Here is a 19,069-nt window from a genome sequence, read left to right on the forward strand (position 1 = left end):
GTCCCCCCTTGTTGAATGAAAAACAAGCCTTTTTTAGGAAACAAAAAAGGGCTTCCATGTTATATTTAAATGATCTAAATACACCCTAGATGTTTTGGACAGTTAAAATCAATTCAATTTCATTTACTTTCACAATGCCTTAAGCTCTCGTGGAGAGTGAGAGCAAAATCCATTGCTTAGTTATTATCATTGGGGCCCATCTAAGAGTAGCTTCAGTTTATTAAATATATAAAACTATGGATGTCTACAATTTGATGTACAAAAAATTGAAATATTCTCTTTGGACTAGAGCGTTATTCCTATTCTTAAGAAGAATGGTGTTTATGCTTTATAGTGTTTTGGAACTTTGGAGTTTAAATATTTTTAGAACGCTTATGCACATAGCATGGACTGTGTGCATATGAAAATGCCTAACATTGCCTGTAGGTATGGCCCTCTGTAGCCAAAACAAGAACAACGAAATATTGCCTTAATAAAAATCCTTTCACACCACTTTAAAATGCTTCCAAATTTTTCTATCTTTTCGACCTCTCTAATCCTGTGATATGAGTTCCAATGCAAGAGATCCAAAGAAAAAATACATACTATAAGTAAAAGGTAGAACCATAAATATATCTCCCATCCCCGCATGCAAGACCCAACTCGAAAATATGTAAAAACAAAAAATTATTGAAAGAATTCACTGGTCGAAGGTGAAATATTATGATTGGGACTTCTGAACCAATGTTGTGGCTGTCATTTATCTTTGAATTTCACTCTCTAGTTCTATCATATGGAAATCCCAATTTAACCATAGCCTAACAAGGATTTTTCTTCTTAACCTCAAATATGTACCTTGAGTTTGCATGTATAGTATATGTGTGTGTGTGTGTGTGTGTATTTATATATATAGTTTTAGATTTTAATTAAGGTTCTCTCTCACTGAGTTCATGATGAATAAAAAGAAAGTTTAGAGATTTCATTTCCCCACCCTGACATCAAGAAGTTTGACAATGAAATATTACTCCCTTTGACCGTCAGTTTAAAAAAGCTACCTTCTCATGAATTGTAGATGTAATAAATGAATTTATTTTCAATTAAGACCAGCTTTTGCTACCTCAAATTTTTAAAATGTTACAAGCATTAATGCTATTCTTCCGTTATGTTTTTAACGGTGACAAGCATTACCTTTTCCCCTCGAGGCTCAATATGTTGTTTGGCCAAAGGACTTTCAGCTGTACCTACTCCAAAATCCCATCTAAGATTGAAATTTAAGAAACAAAAGGTAGAAAAAGAATGGTATAGAATATGGTTTTACATTAAATATGCATATATAGCATGACGTGCTTCTACCGTGTTAAATTTCTTGTTGTAAAGTTAATGGTATTTTTATCTTAATCTAGTGAAGCCATGGATAAGAGTTGGATGACAGAGCATAGAACTTCGAAAAAGTATATGGACGGTGTTAAATCTTTCGTGGAATTTGCAGCAGTAAATACTAAGACACCTGGGTTCATGTTGTGCCCATGTAAGAGATGTTGCTTTCGCAAGACACTACGACAACAAGTTGTTCATGACCATTTGACGTCGGGGGCGGGAATTTTGCAAGGTTACACCGATTGGTATATGCATGGGGAAAACATTAGCACACCCATTCATAGGGAGCCGAGTCATGTAGGCTATAGTGTGTCACCCGTTGATGAGATGTCAACACATGAAGGGTCAACAACTGGAATGCATGCCATGTTGCATGATGTCTTCACTATGCACGATTCTCGAGTAGACGTGGATCCCACTGAAGTGGAAGAAGATCTTGAGGGTCCCGATGAGAATGCTAGGAAGTTCTATGAAATGCTTAAGGATGCTGATAAGCCCCTCCATGATAACACAAAACATAGTAAATTGGGGGCCATTGTACGTCTCTATAGTTTGAAGTGTATGGGTGGATTGAGTAATGCGTTGTTCACCTTTTTGCTTGAATTTATCAATGAGTTGATTCCAACCGAATCACCATTGCCAAAAGACACATATGAAGCGAAAAAGTACATGAAGGACTTGGGACTTGAATATCAGAAGATCCCGTGTTGCCGTAATGGTTGTATGTTATTTTGGAAGGAGTCCGAGAATTTAGAAAACTGTACAACATGCAAAATGTCTAAGTGGAAGGAAGATAATGGTATGATTGATGGGACGTCTCGAAAGCCAAAAAAAAAGCCAGCGAAGGTCTTGCGATGGTTTCCATTGATACCTAGGTTACAAAGGTTGTTTATGTCACATCATACAGCATCGCACATGCAGTGGCATGCTAACGAGCGCACAAAAGATGGTGTCCTAAGGCATCCGGCCGATGGTGAAGCTTGGAAGACATTTGATGAACGGTATCCTGATTTTGCCTCAGAACCACGCAATGTTAGGCTTGGCCTAGCGTCAGATGGATTTAACCCTTACGGAAACATGAGTACTTCCCACAGTATTTGGCCAGTTATGTTGGTAACATACAACTTTCCTCCTTGGATGTGTATGAAACAACCTTATTTTATGTTATCCTCAATTATCCCAGGTCCAAGAGCACCAGGAATGAATATAGATGTATACCTACAACCTCTAGTACACGAATTGATGGAATTGTGGGATGTCGGTGTTACTACTTATGATGTATCATCGAAGAAGAAGTTTACGATGCGTGCAACATTGATGTGGACAATTAATGATTTTCCCGCATATGCCGATTTGTCTGGATGGAGTACAAAAGGCCCTCATGCATGTCCCTGTTGTATGGATTCAACTCATTCTATCTGGTTAACTTATGGGAGAAAATATTGTTATATGGGGCATAGGAGATGGCTGCATAAGGATCATAGGTGGAGAAAGATGAAGAAATCTTTCGATGGTACAAAAGAAGCGGGAACAAAGCCTGTGACGCCAAATGGTGATGAGCTAATGAGACAGTTAGAGGGTGTAGAATCTTTGTTTGGGCACTCTATGGGCAAAAGACCAAGAACTGATTCCTCGATCAACAAAGAGAAAAGTATTTGGAAGAAGCAAAGTATTTTCTTCAGACTCCCCTACTGGAGACATAACTTGTTGCGTCATAACCTTGATGTAATGCACATTGAAAAAAATGTGGTTGATAATATTCTTGGAACGTTGTTGGACATGAAGGGGAAAACAAAGGACAACGACGAAGCACGTATGGACCTTCAAAAAATGAATTTAAGACCTAATCTGCATCAGGTTACCACAGAGCAAAACAAGACATACTTTCCCTCTGCTTGCTTCACAATGTCTAAGGAGCAGAAATATAACTTTTTAAAGGTCATACAGGATGTAAGAGTGCCAGATGGGTACGCTTCAAATGTGTCACGTTGTGTTAAACTCAAGGAACATACTATGGGAGGGATGAAAAGTCATGACAGTCACATCCTCATGCAACAACTGCTGCCGGTTGCCCTACGCGGTTCCTTACCAAAGAATGTTGTAGAACCTTTGATACAGTTGTCTGGGTACTTCAGGGAGATATGTTCCAAAACAATGCGGTTAGAGGATTTGGATCGTCTTGAGTCTCAGATCCCCATCATATTATGCCAACTGGAACAAATATTCCCACCGGGCTTTTTTACCTCGATGGTGCATGTTGTTGTACATCTAGCTACTGAATGTAAACTAGGTGGACCGGTCCACTTTAGATGGATGTATCCTGCTGAGAGGTATTAGTTCTTGACTTGAAAAAGTTAATTATTAACATCACTTTTGTGCAACTGAGTGAGATTTTGCGTCATTATTATAGGTGCCTTCATCAATACAAATGTAGCGTTCGCAACAAAGCTGCTCCAGAAGGCTCTATTGCAGAAGGGTACATAATGAATGAATTATTGACGTTTTGTTCTCGTTATTTAGAAAACGCACCCACAATTCACAATAGACCACCACGGAACCTAGAGGAATCAAGGGGAGCAGTTACTAATATCAATCTTGGGGGATTGAGCATGAAACAAGCACATCGATATATAGTTTTCAACTCTGACGATTTCCTACCGTTGCGCATGTGAGTTTCATAATTTTATTTACCAAATTGAGAAGTGTACAAAGGATTATGAACATTAATGTAACGATTAGTTGTGATCTTTATGTAGGATGCACCTACAGATTCTAAGGGTTTCTCACGATGGATCTGAAAAGGATTTGCAAAATAAGCATGTACAAGAATTTTGTGACTGGTACCTGGGTTATGTAAGTGTCATGTTGTGACTATTAATTTATATAACACCGGTAAGACTTACTTCCACCACATTTATTTTAAATAATCACTCTGATGAACGTTATCCAATCATCAGGTTGACAGCTTGGATGAGGTACACAGAAATTATTTGGGGTCCAAGCTTGTTTGGCATGCAAAAGGACCTATGCAATCCGCTGTCTCATTTAACCGATATGTCACTAATGGCATGATGTTTCGGACTTTGGCTCATGATATTGGAAAGAGAACTCAAAATAGCGGAGTAAGTGTGTCCACAATAGATGGCCCGACCTACTACGGCAAGCTAACTAACATAATTGAAGTGCAATATTATGATGGGACTCGATATGTGATGTTCAAGTGTGATTGGGCGGATATAAAAAAAGATAAGGGGTACAAGGAGGATGGATATGGTATAGAATTAGTGAGCTTCAAACGCCTGATACACACGGGAGAGAGGATAAATGATGAACCCTTTGTATTATCTTCTCAGGTATCACAAGTCTATTATGTTGAGGATCCAAGGCACCCAGATTGGGCTGTTGTTGTTAAGACAAAACCACGAAATGTATACGATGTCGGCCAAGGGGAGGGTCTTGACGATGATGTTGGGGACTACCGTGAGAACGTGCCTTTCAATCTGAACATGCTCCAAGAAACGAATGATTTTGGCAATGATGACGTTGATTGCGCTCAAAATGACGTAGATGTCACTGAAGTGGGATTGTAGTAATGGTGAATAAACAACAACCAGTTGAAATTACGAAGCAATGAAATAGTATTTAATATGTTGTATGCATATTCTTTCTCTTTTTAAAAATTATATTTTGGACAATTACATATTTTTAATTGCATCTAACAAATTGAAATATGCAGGTATGAATGGCACCCAATAAAAGACCAAGATTCCCTGCGTTCTCAAGAGTTGATAAAGGTAAAGAACCACTCGTTGGTTCATGTCCATCCTCTGATGACGACGAGACACAAGATCCTAATGCTGAATCTCCATACAGACCTGCATTTGAAGAGAATGATACTCTGTCTCATTCACAATTTGAAAAAGGATTTACTATGCCCCCCCCTCCACCGGGTTGGTACATGGGATGGGAGGATGCGTCACAACGTATTGGGTCCACCACCGTCGTACCCATTCCAGAGCGAAGTGAAAACCAACTGCCATCACCTTCCACCGGTGACCTACATGCATCTTTACGCACATCCACACCTGGTCTAGACACGGAACGGCCACAACCACAGGTCGTTGGGCCGGGAGAGGTCCGCACTATTGGTATGTTGTAAAAATTCAAACTTTTTATTGAATTGTGTGGTTCATGTCTAACATCTATTAGATTTGAACTACAGATAGCGATGGTAGAGTGAATGTCAGGCCAATGCCTTCGCCTGCTAATGTTTGGCAGTTGCCACGAGGTGAAAGGGTAGTGATTGAATTTAATGAAGGATGTCAGCCGGTTGGCCCTGGCAGTGAAAAATTGAGAAGCCTTGGGGGGAAGCTGATCAGAAGCAGTCAATTTAGCGAGTTAGAAACACATAATTGGAGGAGGGTATCAACTCAAAAGAAGGAAGATATTTGGGCTACTCTAATGGTAGGTAATGTTTGTTTTGTTACACTTGAAGCTACAAAATTATAACATTATAATTGTCAATTTGTATGTAGTCAAAATTCCATGTTGAGACTAGTCAACAACTGAGTGAAATTAAAAGGATCACATTCATGGACCTGGGGAAAAAGAGGAAGGATTATAGGTATGGGATCAAGCATTCACTACAAATTAAGGAGGGTGAGACAGTTGAAGAAATCCTTGAATCGACGCCTACCAACCACGGGCTCCCTCCTGAAACTCTGGAAGTAATGGTTCGGAGATGGAAAAGTGAACTTGATAAGGTAATACATAACATGACTATTATGATGTATTATGATTTACATGCGTTCTATATCTCACTATGGTAATAAATAATATAGGAAAGGGCCAATGTAAACAAAGAAAGCCGGGCCTTGCAGAAATTTCACCACACCTCTGGGTCAAAAAGCTTTGCACGTCTTGCATATCAAATGGTACGTGTTTTATCCGGAACAAATATGTGTTGGCTTGATTTATTGTTTGACATTGTTGTATAAATATATGACTTTTTACATGCAGGAAAAAGAGTCAGGGTATACCCCGAATCGTAGCCAACTTTTTATGGTGACTCACAAAAAGAAGGACGGCAACCCTGTCAATGAAGAGGCTGCGAGGATGATGGTAAGTGTATTCACTTTATGAATATGCGTAAAGATCTATAGATGTACACATGCACATATTCTAATTAATTAGGTTAACGACAAAATATATATAAGGTTTTCTATATTTTACAGGCCCAAATGGAGGAATTAATGTCGCGAGATGCTCCGACAAGTGGGGTACGTGCGAATGGGTCAATATCATGGTCACCCGACGACCCATATGCACAAGTAATGGGCTCGGAACGGCCTGGCCATGTCCGTGGAGTTGGCTTCGGGCGTACTTCTGGTAGAGCAAGGTTCAATTTTAATGGGGCATCTACATCTAACAATCATGAAGGTTGTGCAAGTCAGATTAGTAGGTTGGAAACAACCGTGGATCAGATGCGAAACATGATTGATTTGCTTATGCGGGAAAAGGATGTTCCATGGGCAGCGCGTGTCGGCAATGCCGCAAACATTCCAGGTACGACATTTCACTAATGTTAATGGTGTATTTTGTAGTATTTCTATTGTTAAGATTAAGTACTACGACAGTTTATTACAATGTTAATTCAGGTATCATCAATACCTAACATTGCTTTAATCAGCACATATATAGAAATATTACAAGCAGCCAGTGTTAATTAACTAATATGGAGAAGAGTGCACTCTAAATTTAGGATATGAAATTACATCTTTTTGTCTTACATACTTTGTTGAATCCCCAAGAAAATGAACAACACATGGTAATTTGTTGTCAATGCTGTAAGAGCAAACTATACATATGAAAGTTTGTTGTCATGAGAATGTGTTACAATTAATTATGTAGGTGATGAAGACCCTATTGTTCGAAATGCGGATGTCGTGCAAGCGAGAGATGATGGTGGGGAAGAGGACAGCAGGACACCGGGTGAATTTTCGAACAAATTTTATTAATGAAATAACGTACATATGCAATCCACTAATTCTAGTCTTGTACTTGTGATGTTGTACGTGTTTAGGAAATGGATGCTAAAGGAACTTTGTAGCGAGGTAGCTGTGAAGTTGGTGGCTGTGAAGGTAAAGTTATTTAAACTAATATGAAGACAATTGTTTACTAGTATGCTTACCTCTTGATCCTGTACATGCTTATATTTCTTGGACACGAGTAAATTAGAAAGTGGTTCATTATTCTATCTAGATTAGAAGTTTGGGGATCCACAATCTTAATTAAGACTTTCTTAATATATTGTACTTGTTTTACTATTAACGTTAAACATTTCATGCTCATAAAGTGAAATAATTTTAGCATGCAGGCCATCTTCTTTTGTATGTTATTCCAAACATGCTGTGTTATCCTTCCTATGTTTATATCCTCTAATATTAACATTGTATCTAGTACTTATTAAAAACATTCAAGATGTGTAAGGATACCAACTCCCTCTGAGAAGTATTCATACTACACAGGTTGTGAGGGATTAATCCTCATTATTTTATGGGACGTTTGGGTTCCATTGGGTGATATGATAATGCAGAAATTTACCTGATATTTGGCTTCCACTGAGCTATGAGTAAGACATCCATAAGTTGTTAATGAAGTGAAATCAGAAGTTTATACAACATGGCATAGCATGCTCTTGGGAAGTTGTGTGTTTGGTGAGAAAATTTTAGGAGAAAAGCTTTTTGAGTTCTGCCCAATCAATTGTAACTTTTTTTTTTTTTTTTAGAGGTATCATTGTGAATTTGAATTTATGACAAGCACATGCAGTTTTTTTTTTTATTTTCGCAATTATTTTTTTGTTGTCTTTTTCTACAAGATTGAAGAGTAGTTCAGGTATTCAGTAAATTTATTCTCTTTTATATTCACCTGGTTCATAAAATTTTACTGCATGCTATGTGATAGAAGTTCTGAATATATTCACCTTATAAATGATAGATGAGGTCTTCTACTGAGATTTTATCCCCACTTCAAAACCTTTACTTCTCATTCATTATATAAAAGATTAAAAACAACCACATTAGCACTCCTTTTCAGTTTTCAAGTTATAGATATGTGTATTTGAAGTTTACTAATACATATTTGGGTTATTTATTAATTAACTAGTATATACATTTCTCTTATATGGATCATAACGAGATTATTTTTGTTTTTAATGTAGTTATCTGAGTATTGGGAGATGCTGAAATGCTGCTGGCCGTTCGTCTTAGACAGAATGTGAAAGTTGTATGCTATTCACATTTAATTATGGACGATGCGTTTTTTTTTTGTTTTTTTTTTTTTGGTAAGAGAGACTGACTGAACTCCATTATTTATGTATTTTAAATTTCGTTACAAGCATAACTATTTTGGTGAAACAATTATAATTGACCAGTTATTGTAATTGATGTCTGTGTATATGGAGATGTCAATGTGTATGATTTGTGTATGGTTGTAATTTTTGGGAGAGCAATTATATATATGTATAGGTATATAGGTTCTCAGATTTGGAAACATTAAAGTTGATTTTAAATTTTAATTTTTGAAATATATTAAATATAAAGAATAAAATGGAGCAAAATCACTACCTTTTACAAAAGTCAAAGAATACAATTTTAGAACCTTTTGAAAATGACTTCTTTAAGCTACCTTTTGTAGCTCACGTTATTGGGCACAATTCACGTCCTCAAATAAATGACGTGCTGTGCTGTGCAATTCAAGAATTCTAGTCGTGTAGCAGGTAGAAGGAAGCAGGCTTGAGACGTGGTTTTACGACCTTTATAACGACGCGAAGCAGGTTTCAAGCTTTGAAGACCCATTAACTAAGACGGGCGTTGCCCACGTTAATTTCCGTCCCTGTAAAAGCGTGAACAATTTGTGTGTCCTTTTTCAAAGGACTTGAAGACTATTCAAGACCTTATTGGTAGAATGACGTGGGTTGCCCACCTTTTAAATTAAAAGGCTTCCAAAAAATTTTCTAGACTAAAGGTTTACTACATTTTATAAATGACTACATAAAAAGGACACCCACTTTTTTTAAGTCTTATTTCTTTGTATGTAGTCTTTTTAAAAAGGATATAAATGTAGTAATTTCTTGTAGTGTCTTTAAGTGGCAGTAAATCATTATTCTAGTAGTAAATGGTGTACTTACTAGTTACTAAGGTAGCGCCCAAGAAATAAAAGACGATCGCAACCGATGTCAATTTTTAACACCACTCCCTTGTAAGTTGTAATCTTTTCCTCTTATCAATCAAAATTATATATATATATATATATATGAGTAATGATTCACTACCACCTAAATATACAACTTTCCACCACTTTGTCTATGTGGGAAGGTGGTCCCCCACTTTAATTTATTTTTAAAAAATAAAAAAACTCAAAAAGTAGTGGGGGACCACCTTGCCACATAGGCAAAGTGGTGAAAAATTGTATATTTAGGTGGCATTGAATCATTATTCTATATATATATATATATATATATATATATATATAAAAGCCTCTTAAAAAGGTTTATGATGTTTATCCAACACATCCATGGTATTTTTGAATGTCATATTTGAATTTCTGTCGTTATAGTATACCTATATTGTCAAATGTCAAAGATCATGGATTTGAAATTTTGAAATTTGCATTGGTAGGTCCTACTGGGCTATTCACCTAATTAGGGTACGACTAGTTTACTTTTCAAAATTTCTCTAAGTTTGAAGAGAAGGTTCCACATTTTTATTTAAAAAATTTTGTGGAGCCATTTTTCAAAGGAACCAAACATCAAACTCTTTACATCTTTATCTACTTTAATTAATTATTATTATTATTATTTTAATTCTCATAGCATGTTTTTCACTTTGGAAGGAAATTAATTAGCGCCAAAACGAAATAATATTAAAAAACGAACTAGCTTTTATTTTTCAGCTCTTGATATTTGGGGAGGGAATCTGAGAAATACTAAAATTGAGAAAGACATACATTGCAAATTTTAATAATTGGGTGGACATTGATGCAATCTTTAGTTTGAAAGGACATTACAAATTGAATGTTAATTTGATAAGATATAAATGCTTTTTCTTGAGTAATTTACACATCACCCTATTATCTTCCATTACTCCAAAACTTATGTGACGTGATCCCTCGTATATTTGGTGCATGTGAATTGAGTTTTTGGTTCACTACTTTTTTTAAAAGCTTAAACTAGTGATAATAAGTAAATTTAATTATTTAATAAATATTTTAAAACTCTTCCTCAGATGTGGGCTTAAACACTATTTTAATAGGTGTGGCTCAACACGTGAAATATTTAATTAAAATAAAAAGAATTATTGGGGTCAAAGTTTGAATTCAAAACTTTTAATTTTAATACTATGTTAAATCATCATTTTTTTTTTTTAATGTTTAAATTAATAAAAAAAATGAAATTTTCATCCTTTAATAAATATTTTAATAGAATCAACCTAACCAAAAGATTTATATAATATTCAATCACGAAATTCTATATGGGAACCACGACATTCTACTGGGGACCACGCCAATCGGAAAATTCAAAATTCAAACATCTGTAAGCTGACTTTCAGTGGCCTTATCATAAAGGCGTTCGTTAACAGGTCTATAAAGGCGGCGTTCGTTAACGGTTTATATTTTATAAAGGCCTTCGTCACATATAGGGCTTGTTTGTGAAGGAATAATGTACTATTTATATATATTTTTTTTTTATCATTTTTTTATATTTTTCACTACTAATCAATATCAAAATATTTTTACTTTTTTTTTTTTTCACTTTTTTATATCATATCAATAATTTTTTATTACTATTCAAATAAAAAATTCACTACAATACAAAACTTTTTCACTTTTTTATACAAATTCATTTTATTTTATATCACATCATCACTTTTTACTAATTTCAAAAATTAACAACTCATTACTCTGTTCTGTTCTATTCTGTACATGTCTTTGTCAAACAAGCCCATAAATTCCACTTTTCATATTGTTCGTTGTTGAAGGTTGAAACCGGATATCTATATAAAAAAAAAAGAAGGTTGAAACCGGATTAATCCAAAAAGATGTATGGTAATAGTGATGTGTAAAAATCATTTTTCAATAATTTATGATGATAGAGAGAGTAATTGCTTAAGCTACGGATATGGTTTCGTTGACTTTGACTATCAGCACATGACCATTGACAAGTATTTTCTTCTTCTTTTTTTTTTTAAAAAAAAAATTATGATAGTATTTCCATGCTTACAAGTAATTGGTAGTTACGTTACTTTACCACATATTAGATCTTGAATTCTCAACTCTTTTCTGTGAACCACGAGGCTATATATATTACAACGTGATTATAGTTCGGCACAACTCCACTCAGCACCTAGTTACTACATACTTGCGCTGCTTGTGAAAATCATCCATTTGTTAGCTTTCCATATATATCTGCTTGAAGGAAAGATGAAGATGCAGGTCGAAATAATTTCCAAAGAGTGCATCAAACCATCTTCTCCAACACCCCCCAACCTGAAAACTTACAAGCTCTCCCTCTTGGACCAGGTCCATTCATCCATCTATATTCCTGTGATCCTCTTCTATCCCATAAACCAAAGCATAAGCCATCATATTGTTGACATTGTCTCTCAAAGATCACAGCTGCTAAAGCAATCCCTATCAGAAACCCTAACTCGTTTTTACCCACTTGCTGGCAAAGTCAAAGATGATCTCTCCATCGATTGTAATGACGAGGGGGTTTTATATTTAGAAGCTTATGCAAACTGTCATCTTCTTGATTGCCTCAACCAACCTAATCTCGCATCATTGCAACAACTTTTTCCACAACCGATGACTTTCACAGATCCAGTTGCGGGAGATTATGTAGCTATGATAAAAGTGACCAGCTTTGCATGCGGCGGTATTGCCATTGGTGTCTTTGTTTGCCACATGGTCGCCGATGGTACTGCCTTCAGTGCATTTCTCAATGGTTGGGCAGCCACTGCTCGTAAGGCCACTGAACTTGTATGTCCTAATTTTGATGCCCCATCAATTTTCATACAAAACGATGCATTCTCTAAAGAAGCAGCTATGACGACTTTTTCCAAGGCCTACAAACTAGGCCGGTGTATTGTAAGGAGATTTGTGTTTGATGCCCCAGCCATTGCATCACTTAAAGCCAAAGCAACCAGCTCAAGTGTGCAAAACCCAACAAGAGTTGAGGTTGTGTCGGCACTCCTATGGAAATGTATCATTGCTGCTTCCAAGGCCACTTCTGGTATTCAAAAGCCAACCTATATGACCCATTCAGTGAATTTCCGCCGAAGAGCTGATCCACAATTCACAGACTCTTCCATGGGAAATTTATTTTGGGGAGCAGGCGCATTATGCATGGCTGAGGAGATAGATTTACCTTACATGGTGAGCAAGCTTAGAGAAGCCATAATGAAAATCGATGCTGATTTGGTAAAAAGCCTACAAGGTGATGGAGGGCTTTCCAGAGTTTGTGAGCTTATGAAAGCAACGAATGAAGCGCTCTCAAAAATAGAATCTTCTTATGGAATGAATTTCATTGCGGTAACCAGTTGGGTTAACTTTGGTATCTATAACATTGATTTCGGGTGGGGAAAACCGATTTGGGCAAGCGGTGTTGGTTCAAGCGGCGATTCGGAGACCGTGTTCCCAACAGCAATAATTCTAATGGATACAAAATCCGGCGATGGAGTAGAAGCTTGGGTTGCGTTAGAAAAAGAAGATATGACTATCTTGGCACAAGACAATGAACTTCTTGCTTTCGCTTCTTTGGATCCTAGTCCCATAGAATAGAAAATGGTTTTTCTCACCGGTGAAGATCATTCTAGCCCTTGTGACGTAGGAAGGATCATGGCACTTTTTTTTTTTTTTTTTTTTTTTTTTTTTTTTTTTTAAGTTTGGCTTGATCATGGTTACCAACAAATAAATGGAAGATTTTGTTCAATGGAACATATATATCATCCACACCATTCTCCTTGTTAGAGATTAATGGTAGTAAAAAATAATTAATGCACTTCATGAGTTTCATTCCAGGTGCTTTGTAAGAGCAATTATGTGTCCTAAAGTGCAATTGACTGCCCCATGATAAAATATACATATTTTATTATGTTTTTATTTTTGGATTATTTTTACTCCCATCTCCTTACACCCTGACTTGGCATAAACCACGTCATATTTTCACTACTTTCTTTTTTTCAACCGGCCGGCCACGAAACAGAGAGTGAAAAGACATTTATTGCCAAAAAAACAGAAACTAGTTTTTTTTACTTTCTTCTTCAACAAATTAAAAGCCTTCTTTTTCTGCAAATTAAGCCCGCGGTGCCCACCCCTCCATTCTCCATTTTTTCTGCTTTCATTCGTTGAGAGAATAAATGATTTATAGTTTTTTTCTTCAACCCTAATGGAAGAATTTGCAATTTTCAACAGCTAACTCACTAAAACATAAACAATCAAGAAATGCGCTGAGAGAGGAGCATCTACTGCTTCTTGGAGATGTTCGTGGCAGGCTTGGTAGCCTAGGAGGATTTCATGTTGGCAGTGCGAAATGGTGGAGCTGCTCGTAGATCTGGTTTTGGTGGAGCAGCACTCTCAAAAGCGAATCAAAATAGAAACCAAGCGAAACTTTACCAAATCCACCCCCCCCACCCATCTCCCCAAATCAATCCGCATAGCAGAAACCACCTCGTCAGAATCAAGTACAAAAAACAAAAAAACATGTAATTATTCTACAAATCACTCTTGTTGTTCCTCCTAACAAGTGCAAAGTAATCCAAAACAGCACAAACAGCAGCAACAACATTCCCTTCCTTCAACAAAATCTTGAGTTGTCAACAAATTGTAATTTAAAAGATATTCTCTACCGAGTTGTCAACATCCATCAAGAGAAAGACCAAGAAGGAAAGAAGAGACTATCGACAAATCTCTTGATTAATCTTTTAAAGAATTCTCATATTTATATTTACGTTGTCGTTAAGTAATATTATAGTTATTATTTTTTTTCCTAAATATGGTCATTCTTTGGCACCAAGTATTTTTCATTAATTTGGAGATATTCTTTGGTACCAAGTATTTCCATAATATGCTTATTTGTATTTATTCAAGTCTTAGGAGATTTTTTTAGGGTTTTGCTATTTTTGGTAAAATCCTAGAGGTCGAATTTTCAGCTATATTAGCCCGGCTTGTGGGCGTTTTTCTGACAGCTTATTGTTATTGATATTTTATCAAATTCAGAGTTTTCTCTCTGTTTTGGGGTGAATTTTCTGTTTTCTTCCTTGCAAATTGCCTGTTGATTAGCCTACAGAATAATCGCTATTCTGTTCCGGCGTCATCTCTCCCTTTACTTTTTTCCCTCTTCCTTTTCCCCCTTTTTCCCCCTCTCCTGCCGCCTCCGTTGTGGCTCTTACTTCTTCCTTTGGAGAAGCCTTTATCCTGCTCAATCATGATCTAGCCTTTCTCTCGCTGGATCTTGTTTTTGCCTTATATTTCTTGCTTTTCTGCTCCTCAACAACTCATCTACCGGTCTTTTCCTCCGTCCATCGTGTTCACTGTCTATTTTGGTTCAGTTCTTGGATTAGAATTTTTTATTCTAGATCTACGATCCTCTGCCACTATTTGCTGGACACGCGCCTCTCCATCAACTTCGCCGTCACCCTCCGACTCCACTGACATCAGAAGCGGTTCCACCGGCCTCCCGCAATCGGAGAGTGTTGTGCACGCGCCGGTGCGTAAAGGGACAGATCCGGCTTTCCCCCTTCCCCCGCCTCTGCTGTTGGTGGTCTAGAGCTGTTCCTGGTGTTAGCCGATGGAGAGAGGTCCTCCGAAGTAGGTGCGTGGACTACACGCGCCATCTCCAGGGACTCCCAGTCCTTGCCCCACCGCCGTTTAGATGCTGTTGTTGTGTTGTGATTTTTTTCCATCTTTTGTATTTCTGGGCATTTAAATTTGTGTGTTTCTGTTATATTTGTATGTTCTGTAGGATTTTCTGTTGTGTATTCTGTTGTGGTCTCTGTAATGTAATGTTGTGGTCTTTGTAATGGTTACCCTCGTGGTGTTTGGATCCTATGAATCCTACATTCGCTTTGGTTCAAGTTTTTTGGCATTCGTATCAAGGCTCAATTAGCTCGCATCTTCGGAAGTATTGAGCCTGTTTGACAAATTGGTTTTTTTTTTTTTTTTTTTTTTAAGAACTGTTTTCAAAAATAAAAATTGAAAACCGTTTTCTGTAATTTTTTGTTAAAAAAGCGTTTGACAAACTGTTTCTAAAAACAATTTTAAAAACCTAAAACAGTTGTTAAGGTGTTTGGACAACTGTTACTTACAAAGAAATCAAACCAAGCAATAAAAGTAAAGCCTATTTTTTTCTAACAATCTTGATACAAAAAGCTTGGTCTCTATGAGTCTATGACTCCAATATTTAATAATAAAACTACAAATTATCTGCCTCATATCATACTCCAAACTTTTGATAAGGAAGCTTTAAGTGCAGATACATAATTTACATGGTAGGAGATTACAATATTTCACATACAATTTGATGAATCAAACCGTAGAGATCATGCCAATACACACAATAAAACTTCATGTCGCATACAATAGATGCCATCGTCCAGAAACATTAAACTTGTCCATTGTGGGGATTCACCATCTTCAACGTGTAGGTCAACTCCAACATCAACCATATTTTCACCCCCTATATCTCCATTATGTAGCTTCTCATCACCATACAATATGCTATCAACTGTATACTGTTCTTCATCTTCCTTATCATGCTCTCCATAAGGTATCTAACTGATCAATTTCATCACAATTTCCTGAATATAGCACAACACAATTTTTCCAGGCCTTCACAACATCTAATAGTCAAAAAACAATAATAAAAATCAGTCCACTTCTAAAAATCAGAAGGATAACTTTCTACAAATATCAATACTTAAAGAAATCCCAAAACACACGGGAAAACAATTCAATCCAATCATTGTTTCAAAATTCAGTATGGTATCATAGTTATACGACTAGACGTTCTCTATTTTCTTCATCTGTTTCATTGAGGTTTTTCTTTAAAGACCTTCCCTACCCTTTCTCATGTCAACTACAGATTCTACAACCTCAAGTCCAACTTCCACAATGTCTCGTCCCCATCTTCCTCCTATAAATACATTCAATTTTTTCAAACTAACAAAAAATAAATTTCGTCTCAAGAACATGATGAACATCCAATTATCCAAATGCGATACTCAAGGAATAATTTGTAATGAGCAATGGTCTTACTAACCCAAAGAAATGGAACAATGTAATAATCCCCATGAGACCCAGTACCCAATTACTAACAAACTATCCCATAAATTCGAAGAATCAGATTTCTCACCTACAAAACCCATTAAATGAAATGACAAAGAAAAAAAGAAAAGAAAGACAGTGGTAGGTACTGAAAGGTAGTGACGGAAGGGAAATCACAAGTGGTGGACCTTACCTCCAGCAATTGTCCAACAATTTCTCTGTGGCTATTCCCTCTTTCGGTAATTGCTTGGCTCTGGAGCACCTCGACATCTTTGCCAACAAGTTCTCAGGGGACGTTGCCGGCGCCCTCTCCTTGTGCGACCACCGCGCCTTCTTGAACATCTTCAGCAACCGATTCCCATTTCGGCACTCCTGATGGAGAATCTGTGCCACCTCTACCTTGCCGGAAACAGATTCTAGGGCGAAATTCCCCCTAGGAAGAGCTATGTTTACTGGGTCGATTCTCGCAAGTTTGCACAATTGTTCTTAGTTGGTCTCGCTGGATTTGAGCTTTAATTACCTCATCATTCCCACGAATCGAACCCCAGATCAACACTTCTTCCCTCGTTACTGTGCACTTAAGATAAGGCGCATTTAGTTGTTCCGCAAACATACAAATGAGAACTGTTTTTGAAAACAAGTTAGACTTGTTTTCAATTTTCGTGTTTTTCAGTGTTTTTGTTTTTAAAACAAGTAGCCAAACGCTTAGCTACAGTAATAAAACCTGTTTTGCTGTTTTGAAAACAGAAAACCTGTTTTCAAAACAATAACCAAACAGGCTCATTGTCTTTGCAAACTCTCATTCATAGTTTCTCTTTTTTCTTTATGTTTTAGGTTGTTAGCCCTAGTTAATGTAATTTCTTTTGCATGTATCTATATTAAAAAAAAAAAGAAAAAAAGAAAGAGAGAAATGACTTTTTGTATTTGATACTTTCAAAGATAGTATGGCCATGCATGGTAACATTATGAATTCCAAAACCATTGGCTTCAAGCCTTCAATGGATGACCATATCGGCGCTCATGACTTTTTCTAGGAGTAGGACCTCCACCATTTCACTTAAAATGAAAAGGAGCCGATCCTTTTTCTAGGCGTAAAAGACTACTCCGTTGACAGAAGAAGTCGGTTTCCTCTCTCTAGTTTTTCTCTTTCGAGGAATTTAGGGTTTTGAGAAGATTTATGGTGCGTTTGGTTCGTAATAATATTCAATATTCGAACCGGGTTTTTATTCAAAAACCCATACCCGGATCCAAGTTGAATAAAACCCATGGGTCACTTGAATAAAGTTTGAATAGTTTGAATAAACCCATCATATATTTATTATTATTATTCTTTACCATACCAATCATTATACACAACTTTTCATACAATCCAATCATTTTATACTATTATAAAACACTTTTTTAAAACCCATCATATATTTTTTATTATTATTTTTTACCATACCAATCATTATACACAACTTTTCATACAATCCAATCATTTCCAATCACTTTATACTATTATAAAACACCTTTTTCCAATCTTTCAAATTCAACACCCAAACACATATTCAAAAGAATCTAAAATTATATTCAACATCCAAACACATTTTCATTGCCTTGAAATCCGTGATCAGATTCAGAATATTATTCATATTCGAAATATTCGATACCCAAACGCACCATTAGTCTCCTGCTGTTCACTGCTGGGAGTTCAGGTATTTTTTGGTTGCTGTGTGGTACTATCTCTTGTGCTTGTGGGTGATTGGTTTTCATTGGGCTATGGAGGATATATTATATAAACTGGGTGACGTTATGACTTTGACGGAAGGAGAAAAACTTGGTATCACTATTAATGAAGATGACACTGCCGACTTGCGTTCTAAAAGTGGGCTTTGTCTTATCGGTAGATTGCTTTCAGAACGACGGGTTCAAAAGGAAGCTTTCCATCTTATGATGTCTCGTTTATGGAAAACATTTGCGTCGGTAACCTTCAAGGAAATACATGATAACATGTGGCTCTTGGAGTTTGCCAATGAATCGGATAAAAGAAGAATTAAGGAGGGTAGGCCTTGGCTATTTGATAGAAGCGTTTTGGTTCTAAAGGAGGTGGATGACAGTACACCTCCTCTTCAGATGGATTTTACCAAAGCTTTGTTTTGGGTACAGGTGCATGATATGCCTTTAACATGCATGAATAAGGGAGTGGGGCTCCGTATTGGGGAATCTCTAGGGAAGGTTGAGGAAGTGGATGTCACGAGTGAAGGTATAGGATGGGGGAGATGTCTTCGTATTCGAATCTTTTTGGATCTCACTAAACCTCTTGAACGAGGTAGGGCTCTGCTTATTAATGGGAAATCAGTGTGGATTTCGTTCAAGTACGAAAAGTTTCCTCAGTTTTGTTATTCATGTG

At 36.7% G+C, this 19,069-nt stretch overlaps 3 protein-coding genes across 3 annotated transcripts; all 3 read left to right on the forward strand.

The window, feature by feature from the left end:
- The first annotated feature begins 1,389 nt into the window (after positions 1 to 1,389).
- LOC133871699 (uncharacterized) lies at positions 1,390 to 4,946 on the forward strand. The gene is made up of 4 exons (XM_062309118.1): positions 1,390 to 3,686; positions 3,767 to 3,832; positions 4,113 to 4,209; positions 4,314 to 4,946. Exons 1-4 carry the CDS (start codon positions 1,390 to 1,392, stop codon positions 4,944 to 4,946), a joined length of 3,093 nt encoding a protein of 1,030 aa, XP_062165102.1.
- Positions 4,947 to 5,098: 152 nt separating this feature from the next.
- LOC133870146 (uncharacterized) lies at positions 5,099 to 8,705 on the forward strand. Its single transcript, XM_062307204.1, has 9 exons — positions 5,099 to 5,504; positions 5,579 to 5,820; positions 5,892 to 6,119; positions 6,198 to 6,290; positions 6,376 to 6,477; positions 6,591 to 6,921; positions 7,267 to 7,347; positions 7,439 to 7,496; positions 8,576 to 8,705. Exons 1-8 carry the CDS (start codon positions 5,099 to 5,101, stop codon positions 7,450 to 7,452), a joined length of 1,497 nt encoding a protein of 498 aa, XP_062163188.1. The 3' UTR covers positions 7,453 to 7,496; positions 8,576 to 8,705.
- Positions 8,706 to 11,732: 3,027 nt separating this feature from the next.
- Positions 11,733 to 13,428, forward strand: LOC133871228 (stemmadenine O-acetyltransferase-like). Its single transcript, XM_062308627.1, has one exon. It carries the CDS (start codon positions 11,836 to 11,838, stop codon positions 13,192 to 13,194), a length of 1,359 nt encoding a protein of 452 aa, XP_062164611.1. The 5' UTR covers positions 11,733 to 11,835; the 3' UTR covers positions 13,195 to 13,428.
- Positions 13,429 to 19,069: the final 5,641 nt, after the last annotated feature.

This window comes from Alnus glutinosa, chromosome 6 (assembly GCF_958979055.1).
Source record: "Alnus glutinosa chromosome 6, dhAlnGlut1.1, whole genome shotgun sequence".
NCBI classification, from domain to species: domain Eukaryota; kingdom Viridiplantae; phylum Streptophyta; class Magnoliopsida; order Fagales; family Betulaceae; genus Alnus; species Alnus glutinosa.